Source organism: Rissa tridactyla, chromosome 9, assembly GCF_028500815.1.
Source record: "Rissa tridactyla isolate bRisTri1 chromosome 9, bRisTri1.patW.cur.20221130, whole genome shotgun sequence".
NCBI classification, from domain to species: domain Eukaryota; kingdom Metazoa; phylum Chordata; class Aves; order Charadriiformes; family Laridae; genus Rissa; species Rissa tridactyla.
This window is the reverse complement of record NC_071474.1, coordinates 28,355,990-28,372,828: the sequence shown is the minus strand read 5'-3', so window position 1 is coordinate 28,372,828 and position 16,839 is coordinate 28,355,990. Positions and strand designations below refer to the sequence as shown.

Genomic DNA, 16,839 nt, shown 5'->3' with positions numbered 1-16,839 from the left:
GTTTTGTTCACGAGTTTGTTTATTAAAAAGGTAGTATAAAACACAACCCCTTTAAGAAACAAAATTGAAGACAAATCAAGGGATTCCCAGATGCCATCACAGGTCTAGATATTATTCAAATATGATTTTTTTTTTTAATGTTGGTTTTCTAAAGGATAAATGAAAACGATCGATTTATCTTATCGAAATAAAATAACCTGGCAGAAAAGTTCCAAGTCAACTTATTGAAAAGTTTAATCTAACAATATACTTTCGTATTACAGAATGAGCAAAAAACAATTTGCTGCAAAAGATTTCATAATTCTATAAATATTTTACAGAACTTTCAGAGTATCCTGACAGTAAGACTTCAAGCCTTGTATAATGAGCACTAAAATACACACAAGTTAAATCAACACAAGCACACAACTTCCATAATTCATTTATCATACTGCAGTATGTTTCCTCAAATTCAGAAATAAAAGTGAGAATTTAAAATCCAATTAAAATCTATAGGTATGTTTGTTTGTGTTTAAGAATGTAGTTAGGTTATACAGCTCAAGAATTCAGGGTATGGATATCGATTTTACCGGAAAATTTAAAGGCAGGGTTGGGTTTCTATGAAGCATCCAATACCTTTAAGTTTTCTCAAGCGAATTAAGTTAAGTATTTGTAATTGTAAATAGATCAACCTTAACTGAATAATGTCTAGGACATGTTTTAGCCAAAATGCACTGCATTTAACATACTAATGATTTTAAGTGAATTGCAATCCTTATACAAAATGTAAGTTGTACGAGGGACTGAAATTCAATTAAAAAAAGTAATTAAAAAAAGTCAGCAGGAGAAACAGATAAACATTTTGATGCAAAATGAAACTAATTCTCTCTTTACAGCTGTATATGAACATTCGAGAACCTGCTACCACCTCTGTGCCTTTTCTTTTGGGGCTTTTTGTTTCCAGATGTCTACCTTGGCCACGCTCCTCAAACCATGTCATCTCTGATGAATGCTTCTACCTCCACACAATGACTTTGCCAGCAAACCACTAAGTAGCATTTCATTGTAAAGCAAACTACCAATATATCTTAAAGCTAAGCAACTGATTTTATATTGCATGGTTAAGAAAGTGATTATCTATGCCGAATTATGCTGAAATACCAGTTAATACTCTTTCCCTGCTGTTATATTTAAGTGGCTTCACATCCATTTTGTTACACTCTGCGAATGAGCAAAATCAGCTATTTCTCTAGTTCAAAATTGAGCAGCAATGATTATCCACAAATTGTTTCAACGTGCTGCTAGTTGTTGTTTTCACAATATACGGCGGGAAGGAGACAGCTTTTCTTAAAACGAACCTCTCGCCAAAAGCCTAGGGACGAAGGAACACGCAGTATACTGCAACACTGGAATGGAACCTAAGAAAAAGAAGAAACTGAGCAAAAAGTTTGATTTTGTCACTTCTAATGAGCAAGACAAGTCATCAGAAAGCACTATTAATTAGAGAACAAATATAGTGAAAATTCCATTGGGGTTTTAACTTCTTACCAATTTATGATGCTGTTCAGTCAGAAAAAAATCCAAGTTTAAAAATCAATCAGCTTGTTCAGCTTCTGATTGGTTAAAATTTGGTATTCAACATTACTGCTCTATACTACAAGATTTTCATCATCGTACGTCAAAATAGTAATTTTAACTTTTGTGAAAAATTTTAATTTATGTTCAGATTAATTTATAAAAATTTTCATCATTTAAAAGAGGAAAACATCAGAAGAATTCGGTCGCAATGAAAATCTGAAAAGAAAGTTACAGCTGCATTAACCTCTCCAAAGACTATTAAATGCCTCAATAACTCAAGGAATAGTTTATAAAAATATATTTTTACATTTTACTGGGGAGTAACAGAGGTAGACAAAAGGAAAATACCAGTCTGAGTGTAATGCCGCACTTAGAACCACGTATTTGCATGGAAAAACAGCTTTTATTTTTGCAAGAATCCTAGTTAATAGGAAAGCCAGAAAAGCGTTTGGTCTTTGTTGGTGCTCTACTTCACTGTGAAGTCTAGAGGAAAAGGTGGAAAGACTTAACATCATGTCTCATTTTTGAAGGAAGCCAATCAAATTTGTACATCAATTGGAGAGAGGAAGGTTACTGCACATATAATGATTCTTTATTTTTCAGTCTTTTTTCAAACACTAACACTAACCTTGTTTTTTATATCTGATACCATGATAAGGCTTCATAGAACTGTACAATATTTATACATTTGTCAACAGTTTCCCTATATTGTTGCAATTCCACTGTAAAACAGGCGATTTAACTGCGTAGAGTGTTATATCACTAGGCTCTCTTAAAAAACGAAAAAGCTAACAAAACACAATAGTCTAACAGATCTAAAGCCTGGAGTCTAGAAGCTGGAAGCAAAGGAGCACTGAAAGCAATACCCACCACACTAAATTACACTCTTCGTATGCCCAAACCTTCAGCCCTCAAAGGTCCGTGGTGCTTATTACCAATAAAAATAACTAAGGCAGAACCAACACAACCCGGAGATGTCATCTGAATATACCCCTACGTGCAGCTAGGCACCAGGCAGCATTTCAGATTCCCTGAACACCTGCTTTGCTGAAACGTACAATTCGCACACTTGCAAAGATGAGAAAATGGTCTTTCTTGGCTGGCAATACAGCTCTTTTTGTAATGCAACTCAAAACGGGAAATTAGTCGTGCCAGCTTAAAATGAACCCCCCCAACTTTTAAACCCCGAATTCAAATATCCCCTCTGTTGTAAGACCAAACATTTTGTCACAAAAAGACATAATTTATAACCACAGTGGCAAGTGTTAACTTAGATGCTCTGGTTGGCATAGCTACTCATACATACCAATTTAAAAAAAAAAAAAACAAACAAAAAAAACCAAATTTAGAGTACCACACAGACTTCTGGAAAAAAATATAGATGGTAACCTCAGAGCACAAAGTTGGAAAATACCGATTTTCAGAGCATTCTGAATACTTCAGGATGGAAATATAAGAATTAGCATTTACAGTTTCTTGCAATCCAATATGAATTAAAAAATTCAAAAGATCCTCCTTACAAATGTGCGCTAGTAACCATCCACATGAACAGCGTGCTATGAATTTAGCACCAGTATTTTAATTGCTTAGTGCCTAAGTCTGTATCCTTCTTGCTTAGTGCCTAAGTCTGTATTCTTCTATCCTTAGGTATCAAAATAATGGGATTCTAAGTTAACAATGACTACACCCAAAACAGCTCCCCAAAAGTTATTTTTGAAAGCCTGCCACTTATTAAGATATGTAAAGTTAGAAGGTCTTCTAAAGCCTTGCTTTTGGAAATATTTCTAAGAGGGCTAGCATTTCCTTTTTTCCATATAAAAGAATATTATTTGAAAGCATAATTTCAAGTATTCTAACTTTTGCACAACAAATTGTAGTTCAAGTTGCCAAAAGCCTTTAAATTTTATGAAATATGGGAGATCCTTGCACCTTCAAAGAGCACAAAAATCTAAACTAAAACGTTGAAGAGAACTCACACTCATCATCTAACAAAGTTAAACAAAAATGTTTACTCTAATATTAAAGCAAAAACTAAACAAAGCCAACACATCAATCAAAAGCCTATTTTGCATACCTAGTGCATACAGACCATGAGACTTTAAGATCAGTCTTAATTCATTATGGCCTAGAATGTGTGTGCTCATGCATTTCTAGTCTCCTTGACATAATCCCAGCCTCAACAGAAGATCTAAGCATCAAGAAAAGATCTAAACAGGGGAAGAAAAAATAATTAACTGAATGCTGTGATTTAATAATCTACCTTCACTCAGTTTGCCTCATCTTGGCTCTGGCAACCTTGTTTGTTTTCCACTTCCTTCAAGTTTGCGACTTGGTACTGCTCTTATCATTTGCCACTTAATGCACAGCAACATATCCAAATGCATTCACCCTTTATGCATCACAGCATCTGTTCCATAAAATGATCCAAAGCACTCAGGACAAGAATCATTTTTAAGGATGAGATACCTAGCTCCAAGGGGTACAGGAAAATTAACAGGAAAATCCACAAATCTTGTAATAGCTTTGCATTACTTAAGTTACATACAGTTACATAAACTTAAGGGTTGGAACATATTTCACACTTACATAATGAAACACTGACAAGCATAGTTAGAACAAAAGAAGCCTGATGAGTTTTACTGCATTCTTGGCAACTTGAGTTACTTTACCTGAACAGCCAATTAATACAAACTTTTAGAATCTCATTAAATACTGCTTTTAATGAAAACTTCAAAGCACACAGCTGATGACATTCTAATATGCATATATTCATACGAACATTGTCTGCAGTCACCCTGAAGAAAGGGATAAACTCAAACATCACCCTAAAACCCATGCTTTCGTAAAGCATTAAAGACGTTATGTATCTGCTTCCACATCGCTGCCTGCAAGGCTGCTGTCTGTAGATGGAGCACCATCTTCATTAATGCCCTCACCATTATTCTCCCTCTTATGGGCTTCATCATTTACATCCTTAGATGTCTCATTAACTTTTGAAGGTTGTTTGCCTTCAGGCAGTTTAACGCTACTTGTTGCGGCATCTGAATCAGATGTAGGTTGCTGCTCCTTTGCATCAGGATCCTCTAGAAATGATCCCCACACCTTGAGCCTTTCTTCCCTTTCTCTCGCAGTCTCCTCCACCTAATAAAGATACGTTTATACGCATCATTACAGTCATGCTTGTAGAAATGAATACTTACACAGATAAAATTAAGCAAACTAATATCTCAAGACTTCAACAGGCTCTGTTGACTGTGGACTAACAATCTGTACATCCAGTGACTAATCCTCTAAGTTGACAACTCCAACACACAATTTTTAACATCAAGCAGGTCCTTTAAATTTTTGCTAAGTTGAATAATTAAGCATGATTTTTTTTTTTGAGACATCCTTGCAGTTTTTGACAAGAAGCAAGATGGGGCGGGGGTGGGAAGGGGATGGGAACACCAAGCATTTCTCAAATTAAAACAGATTTTCAGTTTGGAAGAAATATTTGATGAAATAGGACCACAAAAGGCTACCTGATAATCGGTTACACCATCCCATGTTTCAGCACTGAGCTGACGGCCACCAAACCACCTTCCATTTAGAGTTAGCTTGCACAGATCGGCTTCTGTTGCTTCTTTAAATGACACAGAAGCCACGCCATCAGGGTGCCGCTGTAAGGAGAGACAACTTTCATTTAATACTTTTCTAAACAGTGTATTCCAAGATGTTTTAGATTGTCTTACAAAAATCCATCAGGATATAGCTCCATTCTGATCATACGCAATCGGGTTCGAAAAACTCAATTTGCAAGGTTACACATTTTATTCTATTGGTACACAGAATAGACATTTTGAACACAAAAGACATATTTCAGCCAGTTTAGCTATAAATGAATGTATTTATAAACTCTCAAACTTGTAATACGTATCCAATTTATTGAGAACAGTTAGAGTTTGCCTTCACATCAGCTAAGTAGACAGGTGCTTATAAATTAATTTCCAAAACAGCCAATTTTAAAATAGTGGAAGATGAGGTCAAGTTTCCATAAAGTAAACACACAAAACCAAATAAATGCTCCACTCATAAATGTTTTGCATAGTTGCACATTACATCAATTCTGCCAAAGCAACCTGCAAAGAATACCTACATCAAATATGAGAACCTTCTTTACTTGACCAAACTTTTCACATTCTGTCCGCAGATCTTCTCTGATCTCATTTAGCACTAAGGGATCCTCCTGCAATGCAATCACAGAGATTAAACAGAAGCACTTTCTTCCCAGCTTTATTTTTGCTCAATCACCAATGGAACACACCTGCCAATCTACTAAGAGTTTAGAAATTAAGTGTTGTTACGCTGCGCTTTCAAAGCCACTTGGGAGTTGACAGACAGCCCTTATTTGGATTTAATAAATACTACTTATTAATAAGGCTTTTGCGCTGGCTTCTCTATTCTAAAACAAGACTTACTGCCTACTCTTTCTATCCCAAAAAGGAATATTGTCAGGATACACACAGTGAAAATGACAATTTGGAAAAATACATATCTTTGATGTCTTGTTTTTTTGGAAATAACTGAATAAATTTTAAACATACTTGGCACAGGAAAAAAAAAACCCGCCCAAACAGTAAGTTTAATGCTGTTCTCATCTGCCTACAATTTTGCTAAAATTCTAACAGCAGAAAGTGCAGACAATAACAGCACAATCAACAGTAGCAAACTGCATCCACCTACCTCAAAGTCCTTTGGGTGAAACATATTCCTGATAATAACGATGCGTTCATGTCGCATTCGAGTTGCGCCATCTTTCTTCTCAGGCCTCCAATCCAGCTGTCTAATGAAATGAAGCAACAGTAAGAAGATATTGTTGCGGCTCTCTTCAGTTTCTACAAGTATTTGTTGAAAAAAAATCATTAATTCGGCATTTTTTGCAATACATCAACCAAAACATGTATTTTGACACAAAGAGTTAACTTGCTCTTCTAAAAAATGCAATCATCATCCAGTTTTACCATTTCTCCTACAAAGCAGTTGAGATTTTAAGGTACTTAAATGCTATTAGAGGGACTATAAATTATCTTAAGAATCAAAGCATTTTCTTAAACACTGAAAAAATAATCTTCAAGTTTTACTTCCTTCTTAATTATCAGCTCAGATACAGGAACCAGTTGCTGCCAAGTATGATAAAAATGTCAGTATTTCACAATTTTTTCCTAACTTACTTTGTAAAAGAGGAGATCCACTATTCCCTTTGGTAAAATTTAACTACTTTTATTTAAATAAACAGGTAAGAACACCTTCAGTCTTACACAGGCATTGCTGCAAGATGGATTTTGTTCCACAGTGTACAGAGCCACTGCCACAAACTAGCAATGTAACTCTGGGCATCTCTTCTATGACTTCTGGTAGAAATGCCTACTTCACATCCTATTACAAAAAAAGGACATGTTCACTTACACTTCTAAATCTCAAAGTACTATATTTGGGGGGAAAAAGTCTTAAGGTCCTTCTTGTATCTGCTACTTCAGCTGAAGACGACTTGGATTTCCAATGAAGGTAGCAGCAATTAAGTTATGCTCTTCAACTCAAAAGGAACGCCAACTGAAGTTAGTTTATTCACACAAATTGCTGTCAAACGCAAGTTAATTATTTTCACACCTCTCTCCACACCAGAGACATCTTACAGCAAGAACTAGCAATGTATCTCTGAAGTAGATACATTTCAAGTGGCTTTTATTTTTAATTGATAAGATGCCAAGTAGACTTCATTCCCTTTAACTCTGGCAAAATACTTTTTTGCATTACTATTTAAAATGTTTAGTGGAATGCTCCTTTCGTTAAAATATTAAGCATCCTATATACTTTATTTTTTTTTTTCTTCTTTAATCTGCATCTTCTTGGCTCCGAAAGGCAGAAAAACAGTTTTTAAGTGACAAAAGCAATGAATCTGGGTACAATTAAAAAACCAGCATATCTTAGACCGGAGAGAGGGGTCTGGGGGAATCTACAGAGGTATTTTAGTATTTCCTCCTATAGAAGCTAGCATCTCTTGCCCTTTGCAGCAAGTAAAGTATGGTACAAACAATATGTCCGTACAGCCAGAGTGTTAGTACCTTAAAAAAGTAAGCCTAAGATAGGACTTGCACACTCGCACACTGAGAAAAAAAAAAACCGAAGTCTTTTATCTCCCAAAAGTTGTAATATTTTCTTCTATAACTGAAAGGACCATGGTTCCCCTTGTGTCCTGGTTTGAGATAGAACCACACCACCTATGTATTATTTTAATGTGTCAATGATGAAGAAGTTCATTATGTCAACATTTAATTTAGAAGTTCCTCCCCTCCAAATATGTGATATTTAAGCTATTTCACTGTCAGATAAGACTTCAACTTTTGCATAACTCATAGCATTGCATTTGAAAGCAGCGCTTTACTAACAGCACTTAGAATTCAAGCAATATTTTACTGAAATAAAAAATACAAACTTCTGCTGTTGAGACAGCTTCTTCTTGTAGTCTTTACATTTCTTCTTCTTTTTGCTTGCATCATACTCCCCCTTCAGTTGAAACTTTGCAACTTCAACATGCAATTTATAGCCTCTAATTTCTGCCTCATCCAGAAGTCTCAATGCAAGTTGAACTGATTCTCTCTATTTGGAGATAAAACAGAACACAAGCTTTAAAGCACATGGCACAGTCAAATTATTCCAGTACCATTTAGTTAAGCATATCGTGGCTAAGAATCAATTCCTTGTCACTGAAAAACATAATGCCACATCTCCTCGAGTCTCTTGACACAGAGTTAGCAATGCTTTCTTTTTTGAAACCCAGTATTTCTTCACCACTATTATAGTGGAGTAATGCTCCCAAAAGCAACTGCACACATTTCATTCATTATGTCATAAAAACTAATCTGCAATGGCCAAGTAAGCTGATGAACTTAAAAGCGAGAATAACAAAATTTCAGGGGGATGATTTTCTATAAAGCTTGTATCACGTTTCCAAGAACGGCAGACTTTGAGGCTCTTAAGTAATTTTTAATGTTTTCCTAAAAGCCCTTTAGAGCACAGACTGTCTTCATACTTGTGCACTAAACAGCCCTAACTACCAAAATTACAAAAATAGCATAGACTACAATGAAGTTAATTTAGTACTGCCTGGTGCTTCTTGCAGAATTAAAGCAGATTGCACTTGCAAGCACTAACTTTCCAAATGCTTCACAAGTGAGAACCACGAAGGAAATCGTATTGCAGCCTTAACTTTTATAGGCTAATACAGAATGCAAGAACAGTTCTGAACCTAACCAGCTGTCAATTAAACGTTGTAAATACAGCACTACAGTATGTTCCTTCCTGTCTTGCTATTTCTGTATTCTTGGCCACATAGTAGCATACTTTGAAAGTAAAAGGTGAAAAAGTTCCCCATTTCACCCCATAATCAGTGGCACCCAAGACAGGAACACGTAGAGACATGTCCAGCAGGTATTACAGATATTTTCAGGGGGAGGGTGGGGGTGGTTAAGAGGAAACGAATGAGGTGCACAAGCAGATACGTGGGCAGTTCTGGAATAAAACAGACACCTTTTAAGTTTTCCTTTAGACCCATTTTAAGTTATACTTTAGATATTTCAAGACTCTTCTGAATGTGATTCTGAAACAGTGCCCACAAGTATCTTCAATGGGAAGGAAATCTGCATTTCATTGCACCACTGACCTTTAGATAGCAACAGAGCCCATCTCCTTTAAGATTTCCTTCCTTATCTTTGTAAAGTTTGATTTTGTGTTCTTCTGTCTGTGGATCTCGCATGATGATGCCACATTTTGACATGACTTGTACAAATTCATCTTTAGTAATATCTGGTGGCAAACCTGCAAAATAAATTAAAACAGAAGGCTTGAGGATGTTCAATTTTTTTTAAAACCTCATTAGAACAAAAACCTCTCAATGTTTCTTTAAATGAAACATATCAAAATTAAGGACGATATTTTACATACCACCCTTGGGACCAATATTTTCGATATTACCTTTTAAGCATTACTTCATACTAGCACTTTGAAAATTCTTTTACTTTTTAATAGGTGTAGCGTACAGCAACATCTTTGTGCTCCCTAATATGCAGGCCTAGAGCTTTAGCGCTATACATGATACCGACGGTGCAGTGGACACAATGGCCTACACAAACATAACTATCCTGCCTAAGTTTTAAGTTCCACTGCACCTCTAGTGATCGGAGACAAAAAAAATTACCCCAATCTATAAACAGACAACTATTTTATCCATCCACAAATTCGACAAAAAAAAGCAACTGATAACATATGGAGTTTTCAAAGTCTGAACTTTGAATTAAGAAAAAAAAAAAAAACAAACACAAAACGGAGGGAGAAAATTATGTGAATGTTCCATGCTAGTTTGGCCTGGATAAACATTTCTGAGAATTCAACTGTGTGCATTTCTGTGACTGCTCAGAACCACCAAATGTACCTTTGTGTATGCACCTAAAGATAGCACCCCAACATCCAAAATAAAATTTCATAATAAATGCACAGATAGTTTCATTTGAACTTCCCTGTTACTTGCTCATTCAATTTCTAGGGTTTTTTTTGTACTTACTGTTTCCTCCTTCTTATCCAGTAATTGAATTATGTATTTATAAAATCAAAGAAAAATTAGAGATTAAAACATTAAGTGATATATATAGTCAATATTCTTTAGGACTTTGCAAAGATTATGTTTCTTTGCTGTAGCTTACTTAAAAAAATAGTAAATCAGTGACTTGGCTGACACAGCTCACAGAATATCACATTTAAAAGATAAAAACATGGAATATGTCCCTTATATTACCTTCACACATCTGCAATTTAAAGGTCACAAAGACATTATGCAGTCAGGAAAATAACATTAAGTAGCTTGCAAGTGGCAAACTGAATAGGTAATGTTAGAAGCCAGTGAGACATATATGAGTCTCTTTTACCATCCTTAGCTCAAACGAGAGAAATAAACGCTACTACTTACCAGTCACGTAAACATTTGTGTTTCTGTCTTCTTCAACATGAAACCACCCTAAAAAACAGAGTTTTAATTCAGTTGTGCCAATATATTAAACATGGGAGCACGCACTAACGTTCACATTCCATTAGATTTCTAAGAATTTTTGCTTGCCCACAGGAAAAGCTCTGAACACACCTTAATTTGCTTTTTTTCCACCCTGTACATGGACTTAAAAGGATATCTATGAAGTACCATAGAATTCTAAAATTATTCTGGAAATTTTCAGAACAACCTACATCTTTGCTGTACATGATGACACTGAACAGTTGTCAGGTTCCACTCAGTATTATGCAGGTTGCAGCCTACACAGAGGGAAACCCTTAGGCACTTACCTGGCTCAAGCTTCCGTTTTTCTGCTTTTTGTTTGGGATCTGTTTGTTTTGGTCCTTTCTCGTTTGCTGATGGTTGCGTTCCTGATGTCTTAGAAGTTACTGGTTGCTTACTTTCAGTTGCTGTGCCAGAAGCAGATGAACTGTCTGTATCATCTCCATGGAAGCCATAGTTGGCATGATACGTTGCCAGGAAATCTTCTGTTATCTGAAAAGAAATTAGGAAAGTTAATCCAAAATTCCAAAGGTCTATAAATTCAGGTTTGTAAGCATTTTAACGTTAGTGCGCTGATCATGGTCATTTTCTAATCTGGCAAGATAGAAAATAACAGTTTTTTAAAACTGTTTTTAAATCATCTTTGTAAAGCTATGCGCACAACAAAAACAATCAGTGTAGGCATCACCTGAACTAGACTAACATGCTAATTTCATACAGCACGTGAAGTTTCTTAACAAATATTTCAGAAGTTCTGCCTTTTTTCCCCACGCAAAGCCTTCTGCTTTCAACCTAAATTGGATTTGCCTGAAGGGCAAAAACCCTGACCACATTGAAGAGATAAAGTGACACTGAAGGTAAGCCAACAACTTATTCACAGATGATGAACGACTGACATTTGTAGGCATCTGCCTTTTCATAGAAACATTTTCAGAGACAACATATGTTTGTGTTGACAGACAGTAAATATTGCACTTAGAGATGGATCTTAACACACTGTTTATAAGGCCGAATACTCTACTTTATATCCTACCAATAGATAAATAATTAGCTCACTCTTTTCTAGAGAGAGACTGTATTTGGATAAAATATAACATTGGCTAGCGTCTATCTTTTAAAGACCAAACCAAAACCACCCTACAAATTACACGCAGTATTTCCAGCCAGGAAAATTTTAATACTAGCCACTAGCAATTACACGCAAAGACATGTTACACATGCAGGTTATTCCATGTTTATAACATCCATCATAGTTGATTTTGCTAGCATCACTGCACTATGAAGCATCTTCTGAAGATACGCACTCTGAAATGATTTATTCCCAAAGCTGAGCCTTAACGTTTGAAAACTTTATCTGACTGGGACTTGTGCTGCACTTGCTTCATCTGTATTCAAAAGGGAACAAAACTTAATGTCGTTAAGCTATTGTAAGAAAGCGGCACAACAGACTGTGGTAAGTGTCAATGTTAACAATGCCATCTCATATCTTCCCTAGCGATTTGAAGCTTGATGGTTCAACTCTAAGCTTTTTTTACGACAAATCAAAATAGCAGAACTGACAGTTAACAGGATTGTCATGAGTAACACAAGAGACTGTGGAGCCCTATATAACTTGAAAGTTTAGCATGAAATAGCTCCTGTGTTAAACAAGACTTGCAACACACCTCAATCAGGAATGTAAGTGGCTGCTCTCACAGACATGACTTAACGCAATGTCAAGACAAAGGAAGAAAAAATACTGTGTTCTAATAAGGTTCATTATATTTGACACTAGCAATCTTAGCAAACCCTTAGTTTCACAGTTGATGAAATCCAGAGAATTAAGCTTTTAAACTTTCTGGTGAACAATATTATTAATTTTCATCAGAGAAACTACTGATAAATTAGTAATTAAACCTGCAACAACTAGCCACCTTCCTGCAGCAGTATTATTTGTCAACTTCAGGTGGAGCCGCATTCTCATGTAAAGCTAAATTTATTCTTAGCAAATTACCTACCATGGACTGTCAAATTTTGCCAGTCAAAAACAAAGATTTTTTTTTTCCTCTTTATATGCTATCATCCTACCATATATACAATTGCAACTACTTCCTTTTAAAATGCATTTTTGCAGGCATAAAGGAATTTATACAAGTATAAAGGCTTTTATTGGAACTTAGGTCATTCCATGCCTGCGTGGAAAACAAGCGCTCACAGAATTCCTTACTTGGGGCTTCAATCCAGTTCTGGTGGAGAACATCACAGAAAGAGATCAGTTCTATCTCCATACCCACACAGTTGTACAGTTTGAGGCAATTAAGCTTATAGAAAAAGAAATACAATACTACAGGACATGCTAGCATCTAATTAACTACGGGTCACACTGAAATGGAAAGAAATAGATTAACCAAATGAAGAACAGATACTCTACGCTCACAAAGACATCCAACGCCTGTTTTTTCATAGTAAGTGATGAAGGAAGGCAGATGAATTCAACATGTGATTTTGTGCTATGTTTATGGAGGACTATAAAAAGTTAGCATCCTTCAATATAGTACCATTGAAAGAAAAATAATTAAATAATACATAAAGTTGCAATCACTTTTATTAAATACTTGACTTTTCCAAATTTTTCTGAGGAACGTTGACAGTTAATATCATTAACTTTTTGCACTGCTTTCAAATACGCTTTAGAAGAAGTTCAGCAGCTACTCTATTCCCAACGTAGAGCAGCAGTGCAATACTAGTCTGTAGATGATGATTACTTAATCTTTTGCCAGAGAACACAGATAAGGAATTTTATTAGCGTTCATGGAGCAGAGGAAGAACTACAATTTCTGGCTCCCGTGGTCTCTTAAATCTATTTTGATAAAACACTCTGTTGAATAATCATCATCAAAATTAAGTAACCAGAGATACTGTGATATTGAGCTCAGTGACCTATCTATAACACAGAGTTTCACAACAATTCTTTACCAACTTCTACTATACATCATATTTACTAAGGAACTTTGCTGTTCCTATATAATCTGCCCAACTCTTAATGTTGTCTCCTTTCCAAGGTAGATATTTGAGGCATTTAGGAAAGACCAACGCTCCCAGTAGAAATAAAAAAAAATAATAATGAAAAAAGAACCCTTTTAAAAGTTACCGTGCTTACTGGATATAGCACTCCACTGGGAGCCGGGAGTACTAAGCTCTCCACTCACTTCGCGAGTCTGGATTTTTCACATGTTTTTATCCCTCCGTAAGCCCTCTGCTACACGGACCTTACCAGGTTTACACACATATAAACTTGGCACTACAGGCTTCATTCTCACTCAGATTCTCTGAATTGCAATGAATTCAGAGCCGCAAATAAGAACTGGCACACTACATTTATGAAGTACATGCTATAAAATGTCGTAATATTTCTAAATTAAGTAACTGCCCTCATTCATTGTCACATAGTAATGAAACTACTATTTCACTTGCAGATCATAGAATGGTTTGGGTTGGAAGGGACCTTAAAGATCATCTAGTTCCACCCCCCTGCCCTGGGCAGGGACACCTCCCACCAGACCAGGTTGCTCCAAGCCCCGTCCAGCCTGGCCTTGAACACCTCCAGGGATGGGGCAGCCACAGCTTCTCTGGGCAACCTGGGCCAGGGGCTCACCACCCTCACAGTCAAGAATTTCTTCCTAACATCTTATCTAAATCTCCCCTCTTCCAGTTTGAAACCACTACCCTTCATCCTACCACTACAAGCCCTTGTAATAATCCCTCTCCAGCTTTCTTGTAGGCCCAGTTCAGATACTGGAAGGCCACTGTAAGGTCTCCCCGGAGCCTTCTCTACAGATCAGCACGTTAAATCTATGTTCCTTCTCACCTTGAAGAACCACGTTGTTATAACAAGTTGGCTTTTTATACTTAAAATATTTGATTAAAAAAAAAAAACACAAGAGGAAAAACTGTAACACGTTTCCATTCTGTGGAATGCCTCTAAGCCAAATACACTTAATTTTCAAGTGCACTTCTAAGATCTAATAAGAAGGAAAGCATCTTTACACATGCCTTATTTTCAGATAATAACAGAAGAGGGACATGCTAGTCCATTTTCATCTAGGTCTCTCAACAAAGTAGTTCACTTCTTCACTCCCAACAGAAAAATACAGATAACCTCAGCTCCCATGACAAAGAAACCTACACATGTCAACGTCAGTAACGATTTGTTAGTATCCACAAATATAACTGTGACTTCATGCCGGGCCTGAGCAATTGTAGATTCGCAGCCAAGGAGAAAAGCCAACCTACGGCTCTTCACAACAAAAGAGCAGAATGCAGCCGGCTGGGTTACAGACGGAGGCAACGCCAGCTGCCGTGGTTTTGCCTGTAAAACAAGAGTGTTTCAGTGCCACAGGGACTTTGCACTGGATTCGGCCGCATCCAGACAAGCGAGACAACCCGGTGCTGAAGAGCCCCAACAACATCAACTGTTCTTTTTTCTCACCCCTCCGCGGGGGGAACCTGGGCACGCCGCCGGCCCCCCACCAGGCTCTCCCACAGAAGGCCGCAGCTAGGCGAGGAGGCCGCTCCTCACACCGGGCAGGGGGCACCGGGCCGGCCCGCCCGCCCCTCAGGGAGCGCGGCGGCGGCCTCCGCACCCACCTTGGGGAACCAGGCCTTCTTCTCCCGGTCCCACTCGTAGGCGGCCCCATCGGCCGGGTCCACGTAGGTGAAGGGGTCGGCCTCCCCCTCGCCGCCGGGCTCGGCCTCGTACTGCTGCTGGAGCTGCAGCTGCCGGTAGAACTCCTCGTTCCCGTCCTCGCCGCTCATCCTGGCCCGTTCGGCGGGGAAGGGGGAGCGGAGACGCCCGCACCGGGCCTAGGCACCCGCCGCCGCCGCCGCCTGAGGCGCCCGCTGGCCCTGCCCCTCTCGGCGGCGGGGCCGGGGCAGCGCCCGCGAGCGCGAGCACGCGCAGCCGGAAGCGGCGGGCGGGCGGGCCGTCACGGGGCCTCTCCGCCTCACGCGGCCGGTGACCGTCCCAGCACCCCCGCAGGGCGCAGGAGCGGAAGTGGCGCACACCCCCCCCCCCCGCCCTCTAAGAACCCCGCAGCCACTGAGCCGCCGGCTGGCTGATCACGTGAGGAAGGCGGAGCCAATGGGGAGGAGGGGGGCCGTTCCCGGAGAGGGCAGGGGGCGGGAGTTCCCTTCCCGCCTCTGTGCGGGCTGAGGCCTGTAATGATGGCGCAGTGTCTGGTGGCTACGCGCTGCTCGGGGCTGTCGGGGCTCCTTTCCCTCAGGCTGCAGAGCTGTTTCACTGCAGGCAGCGGCTCGGCAGGAGGCCCCTTCTGGCTCTGAGGCCCCTTCTGGGCCTGCGGACCTACCTGGGCCTGCTGTGTGTATGCAGCCCTGACTACATGGGCCTTGCGTGGAGACTGTTGAGGTTTTATTTACGTAAAATAAAAGCCTGCTAAGGGGCGTGAAGCACTGCAAGTACTTTCTTCTGCACTAGTTGTCCCTACTGTGCCTTGGGACAGCACTGTGCAGTCAAGTTGCTGCTGTCAGTTGAGGTGCCGCGCAGCCAGCTGGCCGTCGTCTGTCACTGAGGCAGAAAGTGTTTTCATATCCTACTAGAGGCAAAGACAAAACCCAAAGGAGGGAGATAACACTTAAATGGCATGCTAAATGTCAAAAAATCACACTGGTTCTTGCTCCTCCCTTGGCACAGGTTGCTGGTGCCAATAGTTTGACCAATTAAGCTTCCTGGGCAGGAGGAGCAGTTGCTGGGGTCTGCCTGGGTGGCACAAGCACCTGCTTTCTGCAGGACAGGGGTGTGACAGGCTGATGGCCTCCAGCTACGGCTGTTGCTCTCCCTTGCTGAAGGGTTGGTACAATGCAAGGGATGAGGTCTTCAAAATTTTGAATTGGTTTGCATTGATGAAGCCTGCAATTAGCTGTCCATCAGTTTAGTGCTCTACCTGTGGATAGTGAAATACTTTAAATAAAATTTTCTTACTCCAATCAGTTCTTTTAAAAGACCTTCATTCAGTGCCATCTAGTGGTTTTCACATCAAAAGCAAATTTAACTGCTGAATTATGTATTTAGAAGTATTTATTTAGAGGATAACGAAGCACACTGTTCAGGTTTTGTTTTTCAAAATCTAACCTAGAACCCCAGGTATTAAAAGAGTGCATGTGTTTTAAATAAAAATTTAGCTGAACAATCCCACCAAGGCTGTTGG

At 38.9% G+C, this 16,839-nt stretch overlaps 1 protein-coding gene across 1 annotated transcript; it reads right to left on the bottom strand.

Moving 5' to 3' along the window:
• Nucleotides 1–209: 209 nt before the first annotated feature.
• Nucleotides 210–15,559, bottom strand: HTATSF1 (HIV-1 Tat specific factor 1). Its single transcript, XM_054213588.1, has 9 exons — nucleotides 15,263–15,559; nucleotides 10,924–11,128; nucleotides 10,556–10,603; nucleotides 9,257–9,411; nucleotides 8,030–8,193; nucleotides 6,280–6,379; nucleotides 5,693–5,782; nucleotides 5,079–5,216; nucleotides 210–4,698 (listed from the first exon to the last, which is right to left on the bottom strand). Exons 1-9 carry the CDS (start codon nucleotides 15,428–15,430, stop codon nucleotides 4,417–4,419), a joined length of 1,350 nt encoding a protein of 449 aa, XP_054069563.1. The 5' UTR covers nucleotides 15,431–15,559; the 3' UTR covers nucleotides 210–4,416.
• Nucleotides 15,560–16,839: the final 1,280 nt, after the last annotated feature.

Excerpts from the sequence above, each read along its gene's own strand:
- HTATSF1 (XM_054213588.1), bottom strand. The coding sequence starts at position 15,430 with ATGAGCGGCGAGGACGGGAACGAGGAGTTCTACCGGCAGCTGCAGCTC. Across the intron at positions 11,129-15,262 it reads AGAAGGCCTGGTTCCCCAAG|ATAACAGAAGATTTCCTGGC; the intron begins GTGGGTGCGGAG and ends ATTTCTTTTCAG. Across the intron at positions 5,217-5,692 it reads AGAAGGTTCTCATATTTGAT|CGGCACCCTGATGGCGTGGC; the intron begins GTAGGTATTCTT and ends CTCTCCTTACAG.